Source organism: Hippoglossus hippoglossus, chromosome 14 (genome assembly GCF_009819705.1).
Source record: "Hippoglossus hippoglossus isolate fHipHip1 chromosome 14, fHipHip1.pri, whole genome shotgun sequence".
Classification (NCBI taxonomy): domain Eukaryota; kingdom Metazoa; phylum Chordata; class Actinopteri; order Pleuronectiformes; family Pleuronectidae; genus Hippoglossus; species Hippoglossus hippoglossus.
In genome coordinates, this window is record NC_047164.1 from 15,908,664 (window position 1) to 15,928,728 (window position 20,065).

Below are 20,065 nucleotides of genomic sequence, written 5' to 3' on the forward strand. Positions count from 1 at the left end.
TTTATTGTAATTGTGATTTATTAAATTCTCATTTTTAACCAATGCATGAGCACAATCTGGCAGATATATACTCTTATTTACAACAGGTCAAACATTAAAAATATAAATAAATTACAGCTGCCACTGCCATCAGAAATACTGTAGTGCCAAACCTAGCAGGTGGTAAATACAACTGAGTGATAATTTCCTGCGCCTCATTGAGAACCAAGTGAGCGCTAAAGGCTTAGTAACAGTGATGTAATATCACAATTTACTATTGGATTTGAAACATCTAATGTTTTACATTTACTCTACGTTAAGTATTGTAACAACATCAAATGAGTGTTTTTCAGTGATGACTTATTCAACACAGTTTATGAACACCTTTTATTGCCACACTGGGATTTCAGGATCTTGTGCATGTATTAGGAAGTTTAATTAAAAAAAATGTCTTCAGGTTAAATTTTGCGAATGATAAAAACGAAATCTTAAACCTGTACATTTCAAATTTTAGCCTCTTACATTCCTTACAAGTTGTATTTAGCACTTTCTATTTCACACACGGCACCTGAAGGCAGCATTTATAAAAACAGATTTTGGTGAACAAGTGTCTGTTTATTACGGTGATCCATTTCTCTCCTGCTCTGTGGGCCATCTTTCGTTTGCTTGTTTTTTAATATTTATGTGTACCTCCTCAAGTGTTGGTATAATGAAGGTCACATGCAAAACCTGATCTTTTTAACCCTGCTACTTCTATGATTTACAGACTTGCTGCATATGTAAAGTAGCGTCTCTGGCCGAGCAGAATAAATCAAACCCTCCACTCAGAAAGAGCAGAGCTGTCAACAGGTTGATGCCTCGCAGCTCTGCAGATAAAAGCTTTATCAGTTCAGAGCAAACAATCTCAATTATGGCTAAAAGGAAAAAAAAACAAAACATTGAGCAATAAAACTGATGATTATGGGACAGAGCTTGGCGCTATTAGGTGGGACATGGAGGGAAACAGTGCAAAGCCTTGGTTAAAGTTTATGGAGGCAGCAGAGCAGAGTAGTCATTTTTTTTATATAAAAAAAATCTGTCTACTGGTGAAACAAGATGGGCTTTGCCAAACCTGCCAGGATCCGTGGTACATGAACTGATATTATTTCTCCGATCATCTCTGGAAAGCTGACCTGGGTGGGGAGTGACTGAGCCTGGACGAAAAGGTCAAATGTAAACTGATGGAGCTTCTTTACCGTCTGAAACCGAGAGGAAAGACAAAGAGATGACATCATTTTAATTACACTCACAACAGGCACATGTTTGACTATGACTCAGAAAGCATGAGTCTAGAAAACATAACACACACGAAACGAGTGCTCTTCCCTCGAATAAAACAACAGATTTTAATCACATTCTGCATGTACGAACATGAACGCAGCATTTTTTTCCACCTGCTTTTAAAAATAACAGGATTTAATTGCACGCTTCACCGAGAAATGTTTTAGGCAAATTAAACTCCTAAATTGAAGTTGTTTTCCCTGACCTTCTCATTTGGTAAAATGCAACAGCATGAGGACGGAAAACGTGTGCACGTGTAACAACAATTAACCGGAGATTATAGGAAGCAGTGTTGTCTCACCATCTGGAGAGAGTCCAGCAGTCGGGTGAGCTGGTAGAACCTCTGAGAACAATTGGTCGTCATTCGACAGCTGATGAGCCGATCGAGTTCGTTGATGTAGGTGAGACGCAGCTCGTCAAAGTACTTCTGACTCTTCAGACCCTCGACTGGAACTGGTGAGAAACAGAAACAGTTCAGGCTTCACGTTCGACAAACCTCTGACTTTGCTGCCGTGCTCGCTACACAGGACGGCTCTTACTAATGCTGAAGAGGAGCAGGGCCTTCATGCACAGGAACTCCTCCTGAGTGATCTGCAGCAGCACGAACTCCTGGGAGAGATGCCTCATCCGAATGCAGTGCTCGTACATGGTGGAGACGTGCATCCGATTTCTGCGGACGGGAAAAGGTCAGGACCGGAGAAGTAAGTGGGTGTTCAAATCGCAAAGAAGCAAAGGACGAACCGCCTTGTACATTGGACATTTGTTCTGTAATGAGCGACAGCAGGAGAGGGAAGAATGTCAGAGGTTAGATCCGTCTTTATTACTGGTGTAATGGTGACAGTGACAGTGAATTCGATTTCTACTGTGTGATCTTTGACTTCTGGTGCGAGATTATCATTACCACATCACATTATCAGAATCATCCTCATTTTTCGCTGGTTTAGAGTTCATCACAGCAGCCGATTGGATATTTCATGTTCATCACGACTGAACGAAGATGTCAAAGTTTGCCATTCCTTAAAATGTGAAATCATTCTGCCTTTATTATGAGTCAGGAACAGAAAATGTAAAAGATATTTGAAGATAAAAGGTGAAATAAATCAGTTTGATATTGAAACGGCACCAGCTGCAGAGACATAAAGATAAAGAGGTAATGAAAAGTAATGAATTTACTAATGAATTGAAATGGATGCATAGTTTCAGGTATGTGGTTGTATAAATATAAATTATACATATATGAGAAGTTTCTTGATATATCATCATGATGTCTTCGGCGTGGATGAGGAGCACCACCGTTTTTGTAGAAAGCCTGATTTCCAAACTGGGGGCAGGACTTTGAAAGACATGACTGTTGAGTTGATTCATGGGAAATGTAGGATTAAGTGCTTTTGGGGTTGAGCCATAGTTAAATGTTTTTTTGCTTTACTTTTGACCCCTATCTCTATTGATTATTTCTATTTTGGACACGATTTTGGGGCCATAGGTCTTCTGGTTTCAGTTTCCAGTTTGTGTGGAACAGGGGGAACAGATTGACCGAAATGCATCAGCTGCTTGCTTTTTAATCTATCTGCATTCATTTTCAGCTGTTAATAGAGATGAACAAAAATGTGGCCTGGACCTGAAACTCCTACAAAAAGTATCACTGTTTGTGTTTTTGTGCCACGTTTACTCATGTTGACCTGTTGGACTGTAAACAAAGTACAGCAAACAGAAGACAGAGTCTTGGCCCAGATATCCACTATCTACACCTGAAGCCCTGAAGCCGTTATTGGGATCAGACATGTTTTGATTCCATCTTATTCTGTTTCTTGAAAATCGGCCAACTATATGCAGGTCAAGTTCTAAATCCCTGCAGAGCCCTTTAATTAAAATAAAATATTAGTGAAGCTATACTAACATAATTCAAATACTCCCAAGCAACAACAAAATCACCACTTTCTTTTCCTCTTTCTATTATTTGTTATTCAGCAACTTTAACTGTTATAATTACATAGAAACTAACTAATCAATGAAGCTCAACATTTCCATAATAAACTAACATAAATATATAACATATAGTCCACAGCTTAATTAACCTCTTGTTGTAAACATCAAGTAAATGCGTCCCGTGTGTTAGCTTCACGATGCTGTATTAAATGTTGATGCTACCTGCCAGTCCAGACACACTCTTACACTCCCAGTGTTGTGCTTTGTCAAAAACTTTGCCGCTGTTTTGCATAATGGTTTTGGCGTCATATTGAGGACACTAAAAATGGCGAGAAGGGAAAAGAAAACAACACACTAATGGTCCTCTCTCATTTAAAGTATCCACTTATGTCAATGTGGGATACTATTTACGATTCAAGCCCTTACTTAATTCTCATATTCCCTGACACTTGGAACTACTTTTTTAAAAAGCTTTGTTTATTCAGCGCAGGTTCACTTTGCATAGATTCTCGAATGCTTCAGCAACACCCTGCCACACACTGACGTGACCGGAGTCACACAATCATATCTGGAAGCGGACCAGTTTGACCACAGTCACTGAGCAGCTTCACTGGGCCAGTTAACGTTTTGTTGCTCATTTACTTCCCTGCACAAGATTTTACTGCCAGTTCAAGATTAAGCCAACTATCTTCCATGATCACAAGGTTATTTTTTTAACCCTTGGGCAGATATACTCATAAATATACATTTTTATTGGGGGAATTCTACCTGCCAAATTCACCAGGGACACTTCTCTTGATTTGAGATCTTACCAAAAAGCTTGATAATAGAAAAGAGCATGGGGCATCTTCCAAAGTGACGCTCTGTGCAATATAAACCATTATGTGCAATCCATTTACTGTACATATTCTGACACATATATATATTTCTTTACACTGTATATACCGGTTTAATCACATTTATATATTTTTTCTATGTATTGTTGTATATTTCTATTTCTTTAAATTCCTTCACCCAAGTACTGCATGCTACTTATGTGTTGTCTTCTGCTGCTGTAACATTGCAAATTTTCCCATTGCGGGACTAATAAAGGACTTCTTATCTTATCTTATCTAATTAAGATATATGTTTAAACTTCTGATCTACTTCCTGTTAAGGCAACTGTTCTTTCTTAGAAGACTTGGGTCTGGATTATTAAATCTAGCCATTTAAAAAAATATATAATCTATTCTGCCCAATTGAAGCAATTACAACCAAATGTGGTAGGCAGCATGAACAGATGAGGCCCAAATACCAGTTTTTTTAATATAAAAATATTTATTCTCTAAAGTCTCTTTACAATTATATTATATAAGTCTGTGAATTGCAATATACTGATATAGTGATGAAAGATGGAAAGATTTATCCAATGTATTTGTCAATGTATAGAGTTTGTGTGGGGTAGATAAATAAGAGTTGTAGTAAACATGAATAGTACATATCAATTTAAAAACACATAAATTTGTAGACAAATGTATGAAATCTCATAATTTGGAACATTTGATGGAACTAAGATAACAGGTGTTGTAAGCATTAATATTCCTCACTTATAATTGGACAGACCTCACCACTGTTGTTGTGATTCATATCTGAATCAGCTGAAGCCGTGATAATTTGAATGCTGAGAACTAATGTTCCTTACTTTAATCTCACGGTAACAATAGAACACCTAAAGGGGGAGATTGGATGAACACTGTCCTGAAAAGCCTGCGACAATTTCTACTTTACTTTTATACAATTCTAGAGATGTCTTTGTGTTTGTGCATGAGCTGAATCACAGAGGGATGAAGAGAGAGAGAGACCAAGGCAGACAGAGATTGGTTTCTGTATTATGTATGATGGCACCAGCTTACTCACTGGGGGTGATATGTGTAATGAGAAGCACAGCATTTTGGTCGCCCACTGATAAAAATCCTTTTACAAAAACATAATTGAATTCAGAGATGTACATACTCGTTGAACACCAAATCTGGGGCGAAGTAAAGCATCCTGCCATTGACGTTCTTATAGGATCTCCATCCCAGGGCAAACACCATCACCCCCATCCACGAATGTTGAATGACAGTCATTTGGTCATCCACGTGGAGATTTCTAAATCCTAATGACAAAGAATCCATGTCAAGAAATGTGACACAACATTGCAGATTTTGTACTAATGACACCGTGAGTTCTTGTACATTTTTACAGAGTAAAATGATCCACCCAAAATGTTCTTGCTGTCAAATAACCTATGTTTTGAATAGATTGAGAGAACATGCAGACCTTTCTGGAAAGGTCATTATATTCTAATTTGTTTGTATCTCTCGGAGAGAAAGTGTTTTTGTCCCTCACACATTGTAGAATATAACTTGTGGTGTTCCTCAGGGATCAAGTTTAGAGCCACTTCAATTTTATCAATTTATTTTACCCAGGGTCATCAGAATAAGGGCTGTAGCCGTGACTGGGGTGGCTGTTGTGCCCCCCCAGCTGCTGGCAACAACAGGAATGTTAGGGCTAACCCAAAGATGGAACAGAAAGAAAGAAGGAAATTGGTAGAAATTAAATAAAAATGTGGAGCCCTGTTGATCAGGTTCCCTCCCATGAGGACTGGTGGACTGCTCAGGATTGTAGATTGGATTCATCCTCCAACTGACTAGCCTCCTCCATAGGGTCTGGGTGTGGCCGAGGCAGGGGGTGAGTTTTCCATTGTTCCACAGAGCAGGACAAAAACCTATAGTGAAGAAGCTTTCAGTTTTCATGCTCTGGGCTTTTCAAAAAAATACCCATAAAAAACAGGGATACAAGAATGGAAAGGGGTCAGACTAACTCAAACTCCAAAGAGGCACAATCAGGATGGCAGTGTGGAAACAGACGTTAATACACAGAGAGGTAGGAAACGGTGCAGATGGGGTCGGGGATCAAATTTGGTTTGAATTTGAAATGAATTGAATGAATGAGAGAGAGAATGAGAGTGAGTGAGAGAGGCTATCAGGTGGGAGTAGCACGGTCTGAAATGACAGCCGATTTTAAGTATGTGAGCGAGCACAAGCAAATTACTGAATAAATGAAAGGATGAATGAACAGACTGAAACTATAACAATGTGATAAGAAAAGGACATATTTCCTGTCTCCAAGCAGTATTTTAAAACTGCCATTATCACTATGGATCAATTCACAGACAATTATCACCTGCTGCTGCAGTTTCTCTCATGTTTATGGAGCATTTAGTGCATTTCAGGTAAATAATTGAACCAAAGTGAAGTGTTTTGCAGCCAAAAACTCCCCAAGACATTTCCCTAAGAATCAAGACGGTGTTGAAGGTAGAGTGGACATTAGAACTTACATCAGTAAGGTGAATTCTCCAGTAAATTAGCTGATCAACTTTGCCTCTATCAGTGTCCTACCTGGCAATCCTTTCGCCCATTTGACCACTTTGACCAGTTGCCTCTCTCCCAGCTCGTTGAGGCTGGTGAGCAGGGTGGCAGCTGAGTCAGGTTGGCCGTAGTCGTGTCCCGCGTTCACCACCTCAGGCTCGATGGACTCCAGGATGTTGAGGAAGACCAGCTGGGAGTTCAAGTTCAGGCCCGACTTAGGAGAGATATTCTGGATGACCTCTGTAGAGTCCTGCACAGGATGATCCTCTTCAGGGTTCTTCTGCTGTCCGATCTTCTTTAGTTTACGTGCTTTAAACAAAGGCAAGTTAGGAGAGTCAGTTCACGATCAGTAATTATGCTATCAATATAATAAACCTGATCTTTAATCCTCCTTAATTAAAAGAGGACAAAGGAGGAAAAGTTGTAGGATATTATTTGATAATAATTATATTATTATCCCCTCAGTTCAGGTCTGATACGTCTGACTGGATTTTAATGCTGAATCCAGCTGGTTTTACTCTAAAGACTTTTCTGCCTCTGATTTTATCATACTGAACAATTTCGGATAACGTAATGTGGATAACTGTGTCGAAACTTGTGCAAACGCTATGATAACAATCCAAATCTCTCTGTCTGTTTGTGGAACGCCTATCTTGAGAACCGTTCATCTTATTAGCTTCACACTTTCGTGTGTATTAAGTGTCTAAGGACGTGCAGTGTTGAATTAGATGAGATTGGGACACGAGATACGTTCAATAATAATAAACTTTGAATAAACAGGCGTCCAGCGCTCTGTGGCAGCGGCTGCTGGGACTCGACAGCGTGCATTTGTGACAATATGATTCATGATTTTCCAGTTCAAGGTTATGCTTCACTGTATTGTTAATAAACATGTGAACAGCTCTTTTTGCAGGCGCGGTGGTGCAGCTTCAGGGTCCAGCAGCCGGTCTTTATTTGCCACAGCTCAATTACTGCAGGTCACTGTGACAGTTTCAGAAGGAAAGCTGCAATCAGCATCAGCACAGGTTAAGCAAACAGCCCATTCCAGACAGGCAGGTTTAGAACGGGCACGGGACTAGTTATTCCTTAATTTCTAAATCCTCAATAAGAAATGTCTCATACGGCAACTGCAGTTTGTAATTAATAAGTAAAATATAAATTATATATCTGACAATACATAATGCCGATCTGCTAATAGCTTTGAAGATATTGAATCAAATTCCATTTGGAAGATAATTCTCTGACCAGATGAGGCTCATCTGGTGGAAAGGCCTGCGTGTGAGTCCTGGTCATCCAGATGTCAAATGTAAAATGTAAAAAAAATCCACTGAGAGGTCTACAATGATTTTCTTTAACTATAAACCTTAGTACATTATGTAGATTTGCATAATTTCCCCCACAGAAATGCAGGGATTAGATGGCACTAAAATGCCAAGACAGTAAAAAAACTGAATCCATAAAAAAAGAAAACTCTGCTCCACCATCTTCAGCAATGACAAAGCTACAATTTCTTTCCCCACAAAAGCTGAGAATCCTGATGCAGCTGCACCGTATGACAACCTGCACTTACAAACTACAGTAAATTGGAGGCAGATTTGGTGGAGCAGACTGCCGTAGTAAGCAGCGATACAATCAGACTGGAATAATTATATTCTGCTAAACCGCAACCAAATACATTTATTCTTTAAACACCCAGGTTTAATACACTGTACTCAATCACTGACAGTTTTCTGTCGGAGTTGTGAACAGCTACGCTTCAGCTCAGCCTGTTATTTCACAGTGACAGCAGTGCTGCAGAGTGAGTGACAGGCAAATGTAAAAATGGTGACAATGTGCTGAGTGCAGAACAGACATTTTCGTTGTCAAAGTGGGATGCACAACGAAATCTTAAAAAAGGCCTAATTTCATTTATTTAGATACAGGCAGTGAAGAAAAACCTTAAATAGTTGGAAAGTTATTATTTCTTTGATCCCTTTTAATCACAGTTGACTGACAGTAAAAAGTAACTGTTAATTGTCATGTTATTGCCTCCTGCAGCTCCAGTGTTGAGAATCTCTCATTAAAACCGCAGCCCGGCTTTTCACTTTACTCTGATAAATATTGAATTGCCAGTTATAGATACAACTTAAGTCTCTGTCAGAAGTGGCCGCGTCAAAAGCAAATTGCAGATTATATAAGAGGGATCATTTGAAAGTTTCACATTTCCATTTCTGATCCCATAACAAACACTGGAAATACAAATGTTTAATTAAAAATTCCCCCATGTGATTCTCAACTGTAACACACACACACACAGGCATCTGATTTTTGCAGAGTACAGTGTAAATAGGTTGGGATGAGCTAACCTTAAGATCTCCATGCTTGAATCAAAGCCAATGTGTACCACTCATAAGTCCATAGATACTGTCATTCCCAACTAAATCTGACCTCGGTGAATAAGCAGCAGATTTCTCCACTACAACCCATTCAATCGAATTTTATTGGCCACGCTCTGCTCACTGTATTTACATTCACAGGAAGTTTACTTTAGCACTTCCTCCTCCCGCTGGAAATCATTTCTTGTAATCTCTATTGCAGTTAAATTTCACTTTGGTGTCCAGGTTGTACTTGTCATGACGTCACTAGCTCATCAACGTAAATCATGTTTCTGCAAAGGTGAAAAAAATAATATACTATGAGCTATAAACAATAACATACTATAGTGGGTCGCATTTATGTTACAGCTCCATAAGGATATGTAATAATGGGGTAATGGTTTGATAATAACAGAGTAATATTGGGATTTTAATGTTGTTATTAAAGATTTAACATATTCGTTTTTAATATTAAGCTTAAAACGAATTTAATTGCCAATAATACGACACATTATTGGCAATTATGATGATAAACATTGATATAATGTTATATTATTCTGATTAATAATGGAGTGCTTTGAAAACCTCATGTATGAAATATCCATAATTCAGGACTGGATGCAAAGTCATTTTTCTTTTGAGGCAGGAATTTATTATCACAACAGTGAGTTACACCATTGATTGTTTGGTCAAGTTTTGGACTTTTCCCATTGGCGATTGCTCTTGCAGTTGGCACCAGCAGTTACTATGACATCATCAGAAGCAGCGGCTTGTTTCTGATGTGCACTCCAATTCTCTCAGCTCAGGTGTCAGGTGTTTAAATCCAGTTCCGCTAACTGGTAGTCATGGTAACATGAGAAGTAGTCAGAAACTACTGGTATTGTGCCAAGTTAACATCGACTGACAACACGGTCTGAAGCCCGTTTGTAACTGAGCCATGACCAAGACGTCACATTTACGTCTATATGAAAATTAAGGAACAAAACAGTTGAGTCGGCAGTTTCATTGTGCCAATATACTGGGTTTTTACCTGGTCTTCCAAACATGTCCACCTCTTGTGACTGACTGGCTCTAACTGGGGGAGGGGATATGTATAGTTGGCCATTTTGTAGTGCCGTCCGAATGTTTAGCGGAAGTTTTTATACCCTATATAGTGAACTAATTGTTTCCCATAATGCATTGTGAAAAGTAGTTTGTACAACCGATGGTCACTAACTGAGCAATATATACCATCATGCGACAAACACGTTTATTTCTACATTTGAAGATGATCATTCAACGTGTTTTTTACCTAAAAGTATTAATACTAAGTGTAAAATAAACATTTGAAATTTTAAAATACATAGAGGACCATATAAAGTAAATTAGGGGTTGGTGACTTAGAGGGAGATTTCGAACACAGTCACAGTTCACGTCAGAGAGAAGTGCCTGAGAGCATCAAAACTACACTGAGGTGGTTTTTGGTACATAAAACCACAAATATATCTCCTCATGGATTTCAAAAATACAAAGAAAACACTTGTTACTGGCTGCTTGTGTCAATCATTTACTTTAAAAGACACTTGATGACTGCTGATGTGGCTCTAAGCACATCTCATATTTGTGTCACCGTGGGTTGGAGACAAATTGCTCTGGAAGAAAGTTCATGAAAAGAGTGCAGGGTCTAGATTGTTCTAAACAGTTTTCAGCATATGATCGACAGAGTGATCAAATGTAAGTGTATATGGATTTCCACACCAAAAGCCTATGTGCAGATGTGCAGTGAGCTTTCTTCACGCTGCTGCCAAATGAGGCTACTATCAAACTATCATGGTTTGACAGAGGCAACCGGCCTGCTCAGCTTCTATTTGTGGACATAATTAACATGCCAGGATAATATGGAATTAGGAAAAAATGAAGAAAACTTCAATAGCTATGATTCTCAATCTTGAACAGATGTCAAACTCAACTAAAAGAGATGCATTGCTTCTTTTCAGACCTCTTAAACTACCAGAAGTGAAACAAACAGTGATCTAATGATGCAAACACAATAAATCCTCCATATAGCTGCTTCGTGTTAGTGTTTCGTCAAATTAAAAAGCTCCCTTTCCCTCAGTATTTCTTGATTTCACTTTGAAGAACTTTGAGTAAGAATGGGATAATAAGACCAAATGTATAATTTTTTTTCTGCCTCCACTGCTCCAAATTATTGTCATAGATTTTCCTGTGAAATGCCCCGAGTGAATTACATGTCCATGATGAGAACAGAAGTGAAAGGATCTCTTTAGCCACAACTAGAAAAGGTGTGCCTTTTTACTGACAATCACAGCATTAGATCACATTTTCCCTCCATGGGTTTGTCAGCGACTGGTGGTGAAATTACCAGCATGTCTGCTGCTTTAATTCACATGTCTCATGTCAGCTTTGTGCCTCCGGTACAATTTTCACCGCTAACAGAATGAGAACATGGAAGAGAGTGAAAATTGAACACAAGACTAAAATTAGTCCACTACATGTCAATCTTCATGACGAGCAGGCCTGGGTGACAGTAAGGAGAAGTGAATGGAAGAGGTCTAAATTGCATGGCAGCTCAGTCAGGGGCTTGATTATCAGTAACATCCCCCATTGTGATGATGCTGCAATTGAAGAGAGCCAGCTAAGATGTGCAGTGTAGAGAATAAAGTACTTGGTCTTGGGAAACCATTAATAGTTTCACTTTTGGGACTTTCACTTTCTCTGTTGAGTGCTTTGTTCACACAGTATGTAGTATGCTGTGTTTATCATAGTCCATACAAATGTATACCATATTCGGTGGGAGCAGCAATGAATAATAAAAATAAATAAAAGCATATTTTAGTACATGAATCCTCTTACCTCCAAGTGTCATTCCAGCTTCAAAACACTTCTTCAGCCGACAAGAAGGACAGTTCTTTCTTCTTAGCTTATCGATGGTACAGTCATTTTTGCTCGCACACAAGTATTTCTGTTTGCCTACTTGGACAGAGAAAACAAAGGTAAAACACTGTTAACCACATAATCCCAAAGAGGTTATTTTTCCTCTGTCCGTTTGTTTGTTGGTTGGATAGATGGTTGGTTGGTTGTTTGGTTGGTTGTTTGGTTGTTTGGTTGGTTGGTTGGTTGGTTGGTTGGTGTTTAGATTGGACGGTTGGTCAGCAGGATTACACAAAACTACTCAACAGATTTCCAGTAAATTTGGTGCAAGGAGGGGATATGAAACCAAAACTTCCAATGACATTTCCTGGCAGATCCAGGATTTTTCTTAAACAATGCAAGTAAGGGTGTTCTTAATATTTCCACCAATTTTCCCAGGCAAATTTTCATTATCAAATTTCTGGATCCATGGCAACATTTGATGGGCTCTTTCTTGGCCTATGTCCCATCCTTCCACCAAGTGTCACGCTTTATCCTGCTGACAAAAAAATAAACCTACCATCAAGACAACCAACCGACCGTGATTAAAACAACCTCCACGGTGGATATAAAAAGGTCTTAAAAAATAGCAAGCATACATGAGCTTCAAAGGGCTGAGACCAAGTTATAGACGTTTGGCTTCTTACCTTCTGCAGCTCTTTTGAAGAAAACCTTGCAGCTGCCACAGGTGAGTGCACCGTAATGGCAGCCAGACGCCTCGTCTGAACAGATCAGGCACGTCCTCTGTGGTGGAAAGAAGAACTCCATGGGGAACATGTGCTCTCTTCCAGCCTCAAACCTGCAGTCAAACATATGAAACCAGAAGTTTATAGACCATGAATAGCTATGGCCGTGTGCTCGCCGTGTGATTCAACAAGTTGCTTCTAATCGTGACTGGCGTTTAATAATTGGTAGCATTAGTAAATGTATATATTTATACTGTTTTTCATAACTCACTGCTACTTTTTTTTTTTCATCCTACAGCTTCTACGTCTTCTGAAACAAATAGCCCATTTGGGGTAAATCAAACCTAACCTTCAACTTGTTCACTACAGCAACTCCATAATTGTTTTTTCCTTGTTAAATTCCAAACTAACCACAAAGCAGTTAACGTTCACTCCCCAGAGCCATGCTGCGGCCTCTCGCTGTGTGATTTAAGGAGGGCAGAGAGTGTGATGACTGAGGACGGTGTGGGAAAGATTGGAGCGCCAACACCACAGCCGAGCTGGGGGTGGGGGTGGGGGGGGGGGGGGGGGGGCACGGTGGGGCGCCCGGGTTTAGCCTTGAAACACAGAGGGACTGGGAAAGGTCTCAGACATAACGTTACCTCAGTGATATGCAACTTAGATTTCAAGGTTCGCCGTAAAAAAAAAAGAGGCGCGGATGGGAAGCTCAAAGGAAGAACATCCGCTGTGCCTTGATTCATTTCAGGTGTCAGAATAAATCATTTAAACAGGCAAGACAAATTCTAACGAAATCCTGCCACACAGCTCGTCGGTAAGTGCTCCAGTATATTGTTTGAAAGGCCTCTCTTGTTCACAGTTCCAAATTTATTTCACGTACAACAATGAAAATCTATGAAACCTGTAATTAGACGTCTTCAGGGTTGAAGTCCAGTTAAGGCTGTAATTAACATGACACATCATTTTAAACAAAGAAAGCTGAGTTTAGATGAATAGTGACAGAGAACTATTTTGTGGTCCGGATCCATCAGCAATATATGTGAATAATATGTCAGGATCAGCATGCCGACGCTCTCAGTCCACAGATCAACACAGACAGAAACTAACTAATCATACCCAGAAAAACCCACATTACTTAAATAATGCTTCCTATTACACATACTTCTGTGTTTAAGAGTGAATAACTTACTGCTCCAGCTGCATGGGGCACTTTTCTATAGGCAGGAAGTTCACAGGACTGTTTCTACAACACAAAGTTTCACTGGTAAACAAAGGGAGAGACAACATGTTTTTAAAATTTTACAGCGTGATGACCTTTGGAATAAAAAAAATGTTAGAATGTTATTTATGATTTTTTTGTAAAAAGATCAGTTTATTAAAATATTATAACGATCTAATAAACACTGTACATATTTTACAGTGTAAAGATCCAATACCAAATATCTCATTATTTCAGGTGGAAAATATAGTATAGGAAATATAGTAAGATTTACTTAACATTTACTAACTTTAGAGATTCTGTTGTTTTTAGTTTCATAGTGTGTGGGTGAGTGTGTGTGTGTGTCAGCCTACAACAGCACATTATTTGTTGCCGCAAATAGTTGAAGGACTAAACTAAACATAACTCAATGAAACTTAATGATAAAGAATAAATGTTTTACTTTAACGGTCAAGAGTGAATATCTACTTTTCCTCTGTGCGTGTGTGTGGTTTTCTGACCAGACCTGGAAATGCATCAGTTTACGAGCTTACTGGGATGTATAAAAGATACTGCGGTAGTCGTAATAGTTTCTTACCTTTCTTACTTTTCTAAAATATTTTATAACTGTTTTTACCTTTTATTGTTTTTTTGTAAATGCAATATTTCAGTCTCTGTCACAGATTGACAATATAAACATTCATTCTCACACTAGTTTCTGACATAAAAGATCTTTTATATAATCAGTTTTGAATATATTTTGGCATCGTAGCTGACTCAAGTTATTCTGTTTACTTACAACCAGACACAATATATATTATACATATATAAACAGGAATTATTGAATCACAACAATATAAATTTCCGAAAACAATTAGAGACTTTGCAGAAACACATTTACATTCACTGATCCTATACAGATAAATATTTTGTATCAAAATAGTAATATATGTATTATATAACAGATGTATTTGTGTAATAAATGCTTTTTCCTAACTGACAAAGACCAACTGGTCTTTAGTATATAATGTTTTATTAACTATAAAGGTCAGTAAAAACTAATGAGAGCCGTGTTGCATCAGTCAAAAAGCATTGTGCATGGACACCAACTCTGTGGGATCCATGTTTTAACAGCGACTTCATGCACAGAGCAGCTTCAGTTTGTTATTTTATTAACTCATTTCACTCGGCTTCATTAACTAAAGTAATACACATTCATAAAAAACTGAAATAAAGTCGGTGTAACCAGTATAAGAGGCTGTAAACTATGTTTGTAGTGTTGTTAGGTGCAGCAAAATAGTTTAACAAACATCTGTTTTCACTCATTTGGGAGATAATGGCATGCAGCTCTTCCTTGGTCAGAAGAATACCCGGAGGCAAAGCATCGTGTATTCTTGGCCCGTGTGTGGAAATGTAGACAGATCCCACATCCTGTAAGAACAAATACTATCACTGAATTCCAGTAGATTTCTCGTGCTGCAGTTTGTAGTCCCTGTTAATCGCTTCAGTAGATATTCACCTCACACACAGATGTGGACTGAATGCAAAATCCACCTCTCTCTGTGACCCAGGTCAAATCTGTTTGGTTATTAAAGATACATTTATAGGTACAGTTCCATGACACCAAGGCGATCCACACGTTTCAGTAGAATAAGTACACACTGTATACGTTTGAAATTCCAGTGTCTTCAGTGACACAAATTGTTAAAAAAAAAAGTTTTTTAAAGAGCATACAAAAAATATATATATACAATGTTTTTTATGATGGTCCTCATGTGACCCATATACTGTACATACTTATGAAGGACTACAACTTCCATAGAGTATACGCTTGATATGTCACACACTGAGAACAGGTGGAATATATCCATAATGCACGTGTTCTTTCTGACTTACTATGTAGCAGAAACATGAAGCAAAGCAACAGGTGCTTGTTCATGGCAAAACAGATACTAGCTGTTTGGTGGCAGACAGAAGTTCAGCAGATCAGCTTGTTGCAACTGAGCAGATCGTTGAAGCTATAGCACCTCTACCGCCGCGCAAATATATATATATGTGTGTGCGTGTGTGTGATATTTTTGTAGCTATACTCTAAAGTGATATTCCCTGTTTCAACTGTTTGGGTCTCTGACAACATGTCTATGCAGAACTCCCCACAAGCAGAAGAGTGCTTTCTGAATACAACATTATTTAAACAAATTTGCAAACTAAAGCACGTCCTCTTTTTGCATTTGCCTGCAAAACTGTTCCTGTTCCATTCTTCCCCGTCAAATCCGCTGTGTCCTTGTTGCAGCATAATGCCTCAACCCTCAAGTAACCATGGAGTGATGAGCCATGTCTAAATTGGTTAAAGACATTTGAAAAGGAAAAAAATGTGGAACGAAAACCGTCGCAGCTGTTTAGCTAAATACACATTACAGATTGGACTAACTCAAACTCAGGGGAACTTTTCTGTGTAGTGTATTGTTGTGTCCCTTGTTGTTGAGTAAAACTCAAATCTAGAGCGAGGCCACATCAAAGACCTGCGTAATCTGAGTTTTAGTCAGCAACTAAACGTCGTCCAGATAATTCAGTAAATCTTCCTCTTGGATAAGGCTGCAGAACTAGAGGTGAGAAGGCAGAGGAGAGCTGGATCTAGCAGTGCTCCAAGGTCTTTATGCTTGTGCAAAAAGTCTAAACTGCACAACAGCATATAACCGGCTTGATCCCTGTTTGGCATGTGGCTGAGGACCTTTGTCCAACATCTATCATCTCTCTCTTTTCAGTGTTTCATGTCGCTATCTGCAGTCAGAATAGTTAACATATGTTAATAAGTTTTGGCAAGGTATACGTCTTTATTATTTGGAGAAAACGAAGTAAACACAGCTCAATAGGTCAGACAGACCAGGCTGTCATATCTCGCCTCGGCAGGGAAGGAACGAGGACTTTCCACAAACCCACTGATTTCTATTTCCTCTGCATTCCTGTACCTGGTTTAATGAGTCACTGTATCTACACAGTCACTCTATGCAGGGTCTTAGTGTACTGCCCTCTAACAGCCAGAGACAATGGTTTCAGACTGTGCTCGCAATCATTCACCAGGCATGTCGACATGACGATCACACATGGTACTTGCCATGTCAGTCAACATGGCCACTCTGTGTCCTTCGTAGTCAGGTCAGACTTGAGCCCTCATGCAAACGCAACATTAGGAGAACAAGCATGTGGAACCTTGTTACATTTTTTAAATGTCACCAAACTATAAACACTGCACTTAAAAATAATCGGGAATTGCATTGCTTTGCTGCCAGTTCCCTCTGTGTATTCAGTCGTATCAGACTTATTTATGAAATCGTTACAGCAAATTCAGTGATAATATTCCCTCAAAGAAAAGCTATGAATCAGAAAACAAAGTGGGGCATTTTTTTCCCCACTAAAGAGCCGTGGAGCCATTCAAACATAAACAAACATCCTTTTTCCGTTGTTCAGGAGCGACAGCAGGTGTCCCGGACGAAACATTATGTATTGTTTGATGAAGGAAACAAGACAAGGAAGAAGCTCTATTATGGTACGAGCCAAAATATGTGTTTGAACAGACCCATAGGATTCTTTATATGAGAAAGTCGACTTTATTCTTTTTCTTTATGTTTTCTTTAATTTTGATTATATCTATATATATATATTGGTTTAAGTCCTCAAATTAAATATGCATAGTAGAAAATGTATTTTAACAACTTCCACATTGACCTGAATAAACTTTATTTTCATACTCAAACAAAAAAATGGAAATCATCTCTTACCAATATGCCAACCAAACAAATATATTTCCATGTCCTTTTTTTAAAAATGCATCTAAATAAGATTTACTTGCTAATTTAATAACAATGCATCAAAACAACCAGGTATTTCGGTAAAAACTGTAATTTAAAAAAAGAAAGCAGGCTGCATTTTAAGGTTACATACACATATTCCTGCAGTGAAGTCTGACTTATTATGATGAAGTGCTGCTATTACAGTCATTCTACCCTTGGCCTAAAACATGTGTGTAATGACGGAGAGATTCTAGAGAGAGACAGGACTCCCATCACTCGTGTGTGTGTGGTGAGCGTAAGGTCAGACTGTGGTCACATTTCAGATATTTAGAATTAAGTTAGGCTCCAATTACAGACTTCACAGCCTACCTTTTTAATCACATAATAAAAAAACTTTTAAAACGATTATTATTATTACTATTTATTATTCATTTTTTAATTTTATGTTTTCTTATTATTATCAGCATTATTATTATGACTTACCTCGTGTCGTTGTAGTTGACATCCATCCATTCGTCCACCTCAGCCTTCACGTAGCTGGGGTTGGGGTAGCTGGGCCTCAGCATTCCGGCCGGGTACCACTGCTCAGAGCGCGTGACGCTGCGCTCGTATGGTTTACATATGAACGCGCCGGTTGCTTCGGTGCCGCGCGCATTTACGCAGTGCCTGGAGCCCCACAGCTGAGAGTTGTACTTGTCGTTGAAGGTGTAGTCTCCGGGCCACAGAGCCCCGGTGCTCTCCTCCTCCTCACATTTGACTTTGACGCTGTACTGCTCAGGTTGGTACCCGCGGAACTTGCTCTCCATGGCGTCCCGCGCCTCGTCCGGCGGTTTGTAGCCCCGGCACGGCCTCTCCGGTCCCGTGTGGCTGAAGTGCGCCAGGCTGCCGGGCGCGGACGCGGAGTAGGGGCAATAGTGTGTGCGCGTTGGGGTCGTGTCATCAGGCTCACACAGGCTGAAGTCTGGCTCGTCCCCACATGTCCGAGTGGAGGTGAAGTGGTGCAGGGGCGCAGCGCTCTCTGAACTTTTGAACACTTCCACCAGTTGTCTCGGGCCAGGCAGGGGCCGCTCGTCCCGGTCCGGGCACCTGTAGCCTGCGGCAGCAGCCTGTGCTCCGGAGCAGCTCAGAGTCACAGCTCCGGCTCCGTATAAACTCTCTCCGTGGATGTGGTCAGCACACGGGGGCAGAGCAGGGTCCATGTCGCTGGTGTCAGTGGACTCGACGGTGAGCCCCAGGGACACGGAGACAGCCTTGCACAGCTCCCTGGCTGTTTCTGAGATTGTGGCGCAGGAGGAAGAAGAGTCGCCCACTCGGCAGCCAGTGTTCATCAACTCCTGAGGTGCACCAGCTGTCTGAAGGGAGTGATTCTCCATGGCACAGCTTTGTGGACGAATGCGTCCGGACCCGTAGACGTTTGCGTCCGCATTGTCTGGTTCTCTGCGCCTGGCACCACCGCTTCCAAACGAGCTCTTCACCAAGTAAAGCCGACTTTCCTCACTTTTCTGCGACATGCTGGGAGCGCTGCCACCGTCTCCTGCCTCCTTTCTGCTCTCCCCCTGTGGCCAAACCGTGCTACCAGATAACCGTTGGTTAGTTTGGCTCATCTCCCAGTAAACTGCGCTCACTTTGCCAAGAGAGCGAACTTTGTACGACACAAAGTCTCTACTAGTCCCGCTCCGTGTTTCTGCTCAGCCCAACTCTCCCTCTGTGGGAAAGGTTTGTGTAGAGGACTAGGGAGAGAAGTACAGGAGTCTCAAACTCCTCCTAAACTCACATCTTCACTGGCTCAGGCGCTCAAGTTGCGTTTGATTTAAACATGCATCCAGCAGGGGACTTCTCTGTTTCCTCTTCTGATATAAAAACATCATGTTCAATGATTAATTAGGCAAATTTTAACTGTTTTTTAAAACTTTGTCTGCCTAGTTTTATATCAAACCATCTCAGGTTCCCTATTGCATACTTTAACCCACTATTCTATCTTTTCTCAGCCAAGGAACCCCCCTACAAATGGAAAATATTATGTAGGTCACCCCTTGGGGTAATTTGACGTAACCTATTTTTACACATGCACTGCATTATATGAAAGAACAAGAGGAGAGAAATGTCCAAGAGACATATTAGACATGTATTAATGCATGTTTTCACCATGTCAATGCAGAATACCAATAAATTATGATCATTTTAGTGAATTCAACTTTTCAAGGAGCCCCTGAGAGTGTGCCACAGACCCCCGAAGGTCCGCTGTTTTAGCCCATGCACTTCAGTCATCACCATTTTTAAAATGTATTTATTAAACAAGTTGAATACAAAATTGATTGCCATTGCCACAATGCATTCCCAAGCCCCTTACCCAAACCTAAGCGGCCGCCATTATAAGAGCTGTTCGGATTCTCTAAATGATTAGCAAAGGACCTTTGATGCTTCCTAACTTATCTCCTTCAGCATAGGAAACATCGGACCATCCTTTATGAAAGGAAAGGAGAAAATGCACTTTTCTGAGAGTAAGTGATGA

General features: G+C 39.9%; 1 protein-coding gene across 6 annotated transcripts; it reads right to left on the reverse strand.

The window, feature by feature from the left end:
- LOC117773940 (androgen receptor-like) lies at positions 1-19,315 on the reverse strand. Of its 6 annotated transcripts, none has more exons than XM_034605828.1 (9): positions 18,037-19,305; positions 13,754-13,807; positions 12,529-12,680; positions 11,825-11,944; positions 6,648-6,926; positions 5,218-5,362; positions 1,839-1,969; positions 1,601-1,752; positions 1-1,217 (listed from the first exon to the last, which is right to left on the reverse strand). In XM_034605828.1, exons 1-9 carry the CDS (start codon positions 19,155-19,157, stop codon positions 1,059-1,061), a joined length of 2,313 nt encoding a protein of 770 aa, XP_034461719.1. In that variant the 5' UTR covers positions 19,158-19,305; the 3' UTR covers positions 1-1,058. The 6 variants fall into 6 exon arrangements, with proteins under 6 accessions (XP_034461719.1, XP_034461720.1, XP_034461721.1 ...); XM_034605829.1 differs by having other exon boundaries at positions 1,059-1,217; positions 11,825-11,941; XM_034605830.1 differs by lacking the exon at positions 13,754-13,807 and having other exon boundaries at positions 1,059-1,217; positions 18,037-19,303.
- Between the last annotated feature and the right edge of the window lie 750 nt (positions 19,316-20,065).

Bases quoted from the DNA above. Each gene is read 5' to 3' on its own strand.
- LOC117773940 (XM_034605828.1), bottom strand. From the start codon at position 19,157: ATGAGCCAAACTAACCAACGGTTATCTGGTAGCACGGTTTGGCCACAG. The intron at 6,927-11,824 runs GTAAGAGGATTC...CTTTGTTTAAAG, and splicing joins AGCTGGAATGACACTTGGAG to CACGTAAACTAAAGAAGATC. The intron at 1,970-5,217 runs GTATGTACATCT...TCCCGTCCGCAG, and splicing joins CCAGATTTGGTGTTCAACGA to AAATCGGATGCACGTCTCCA.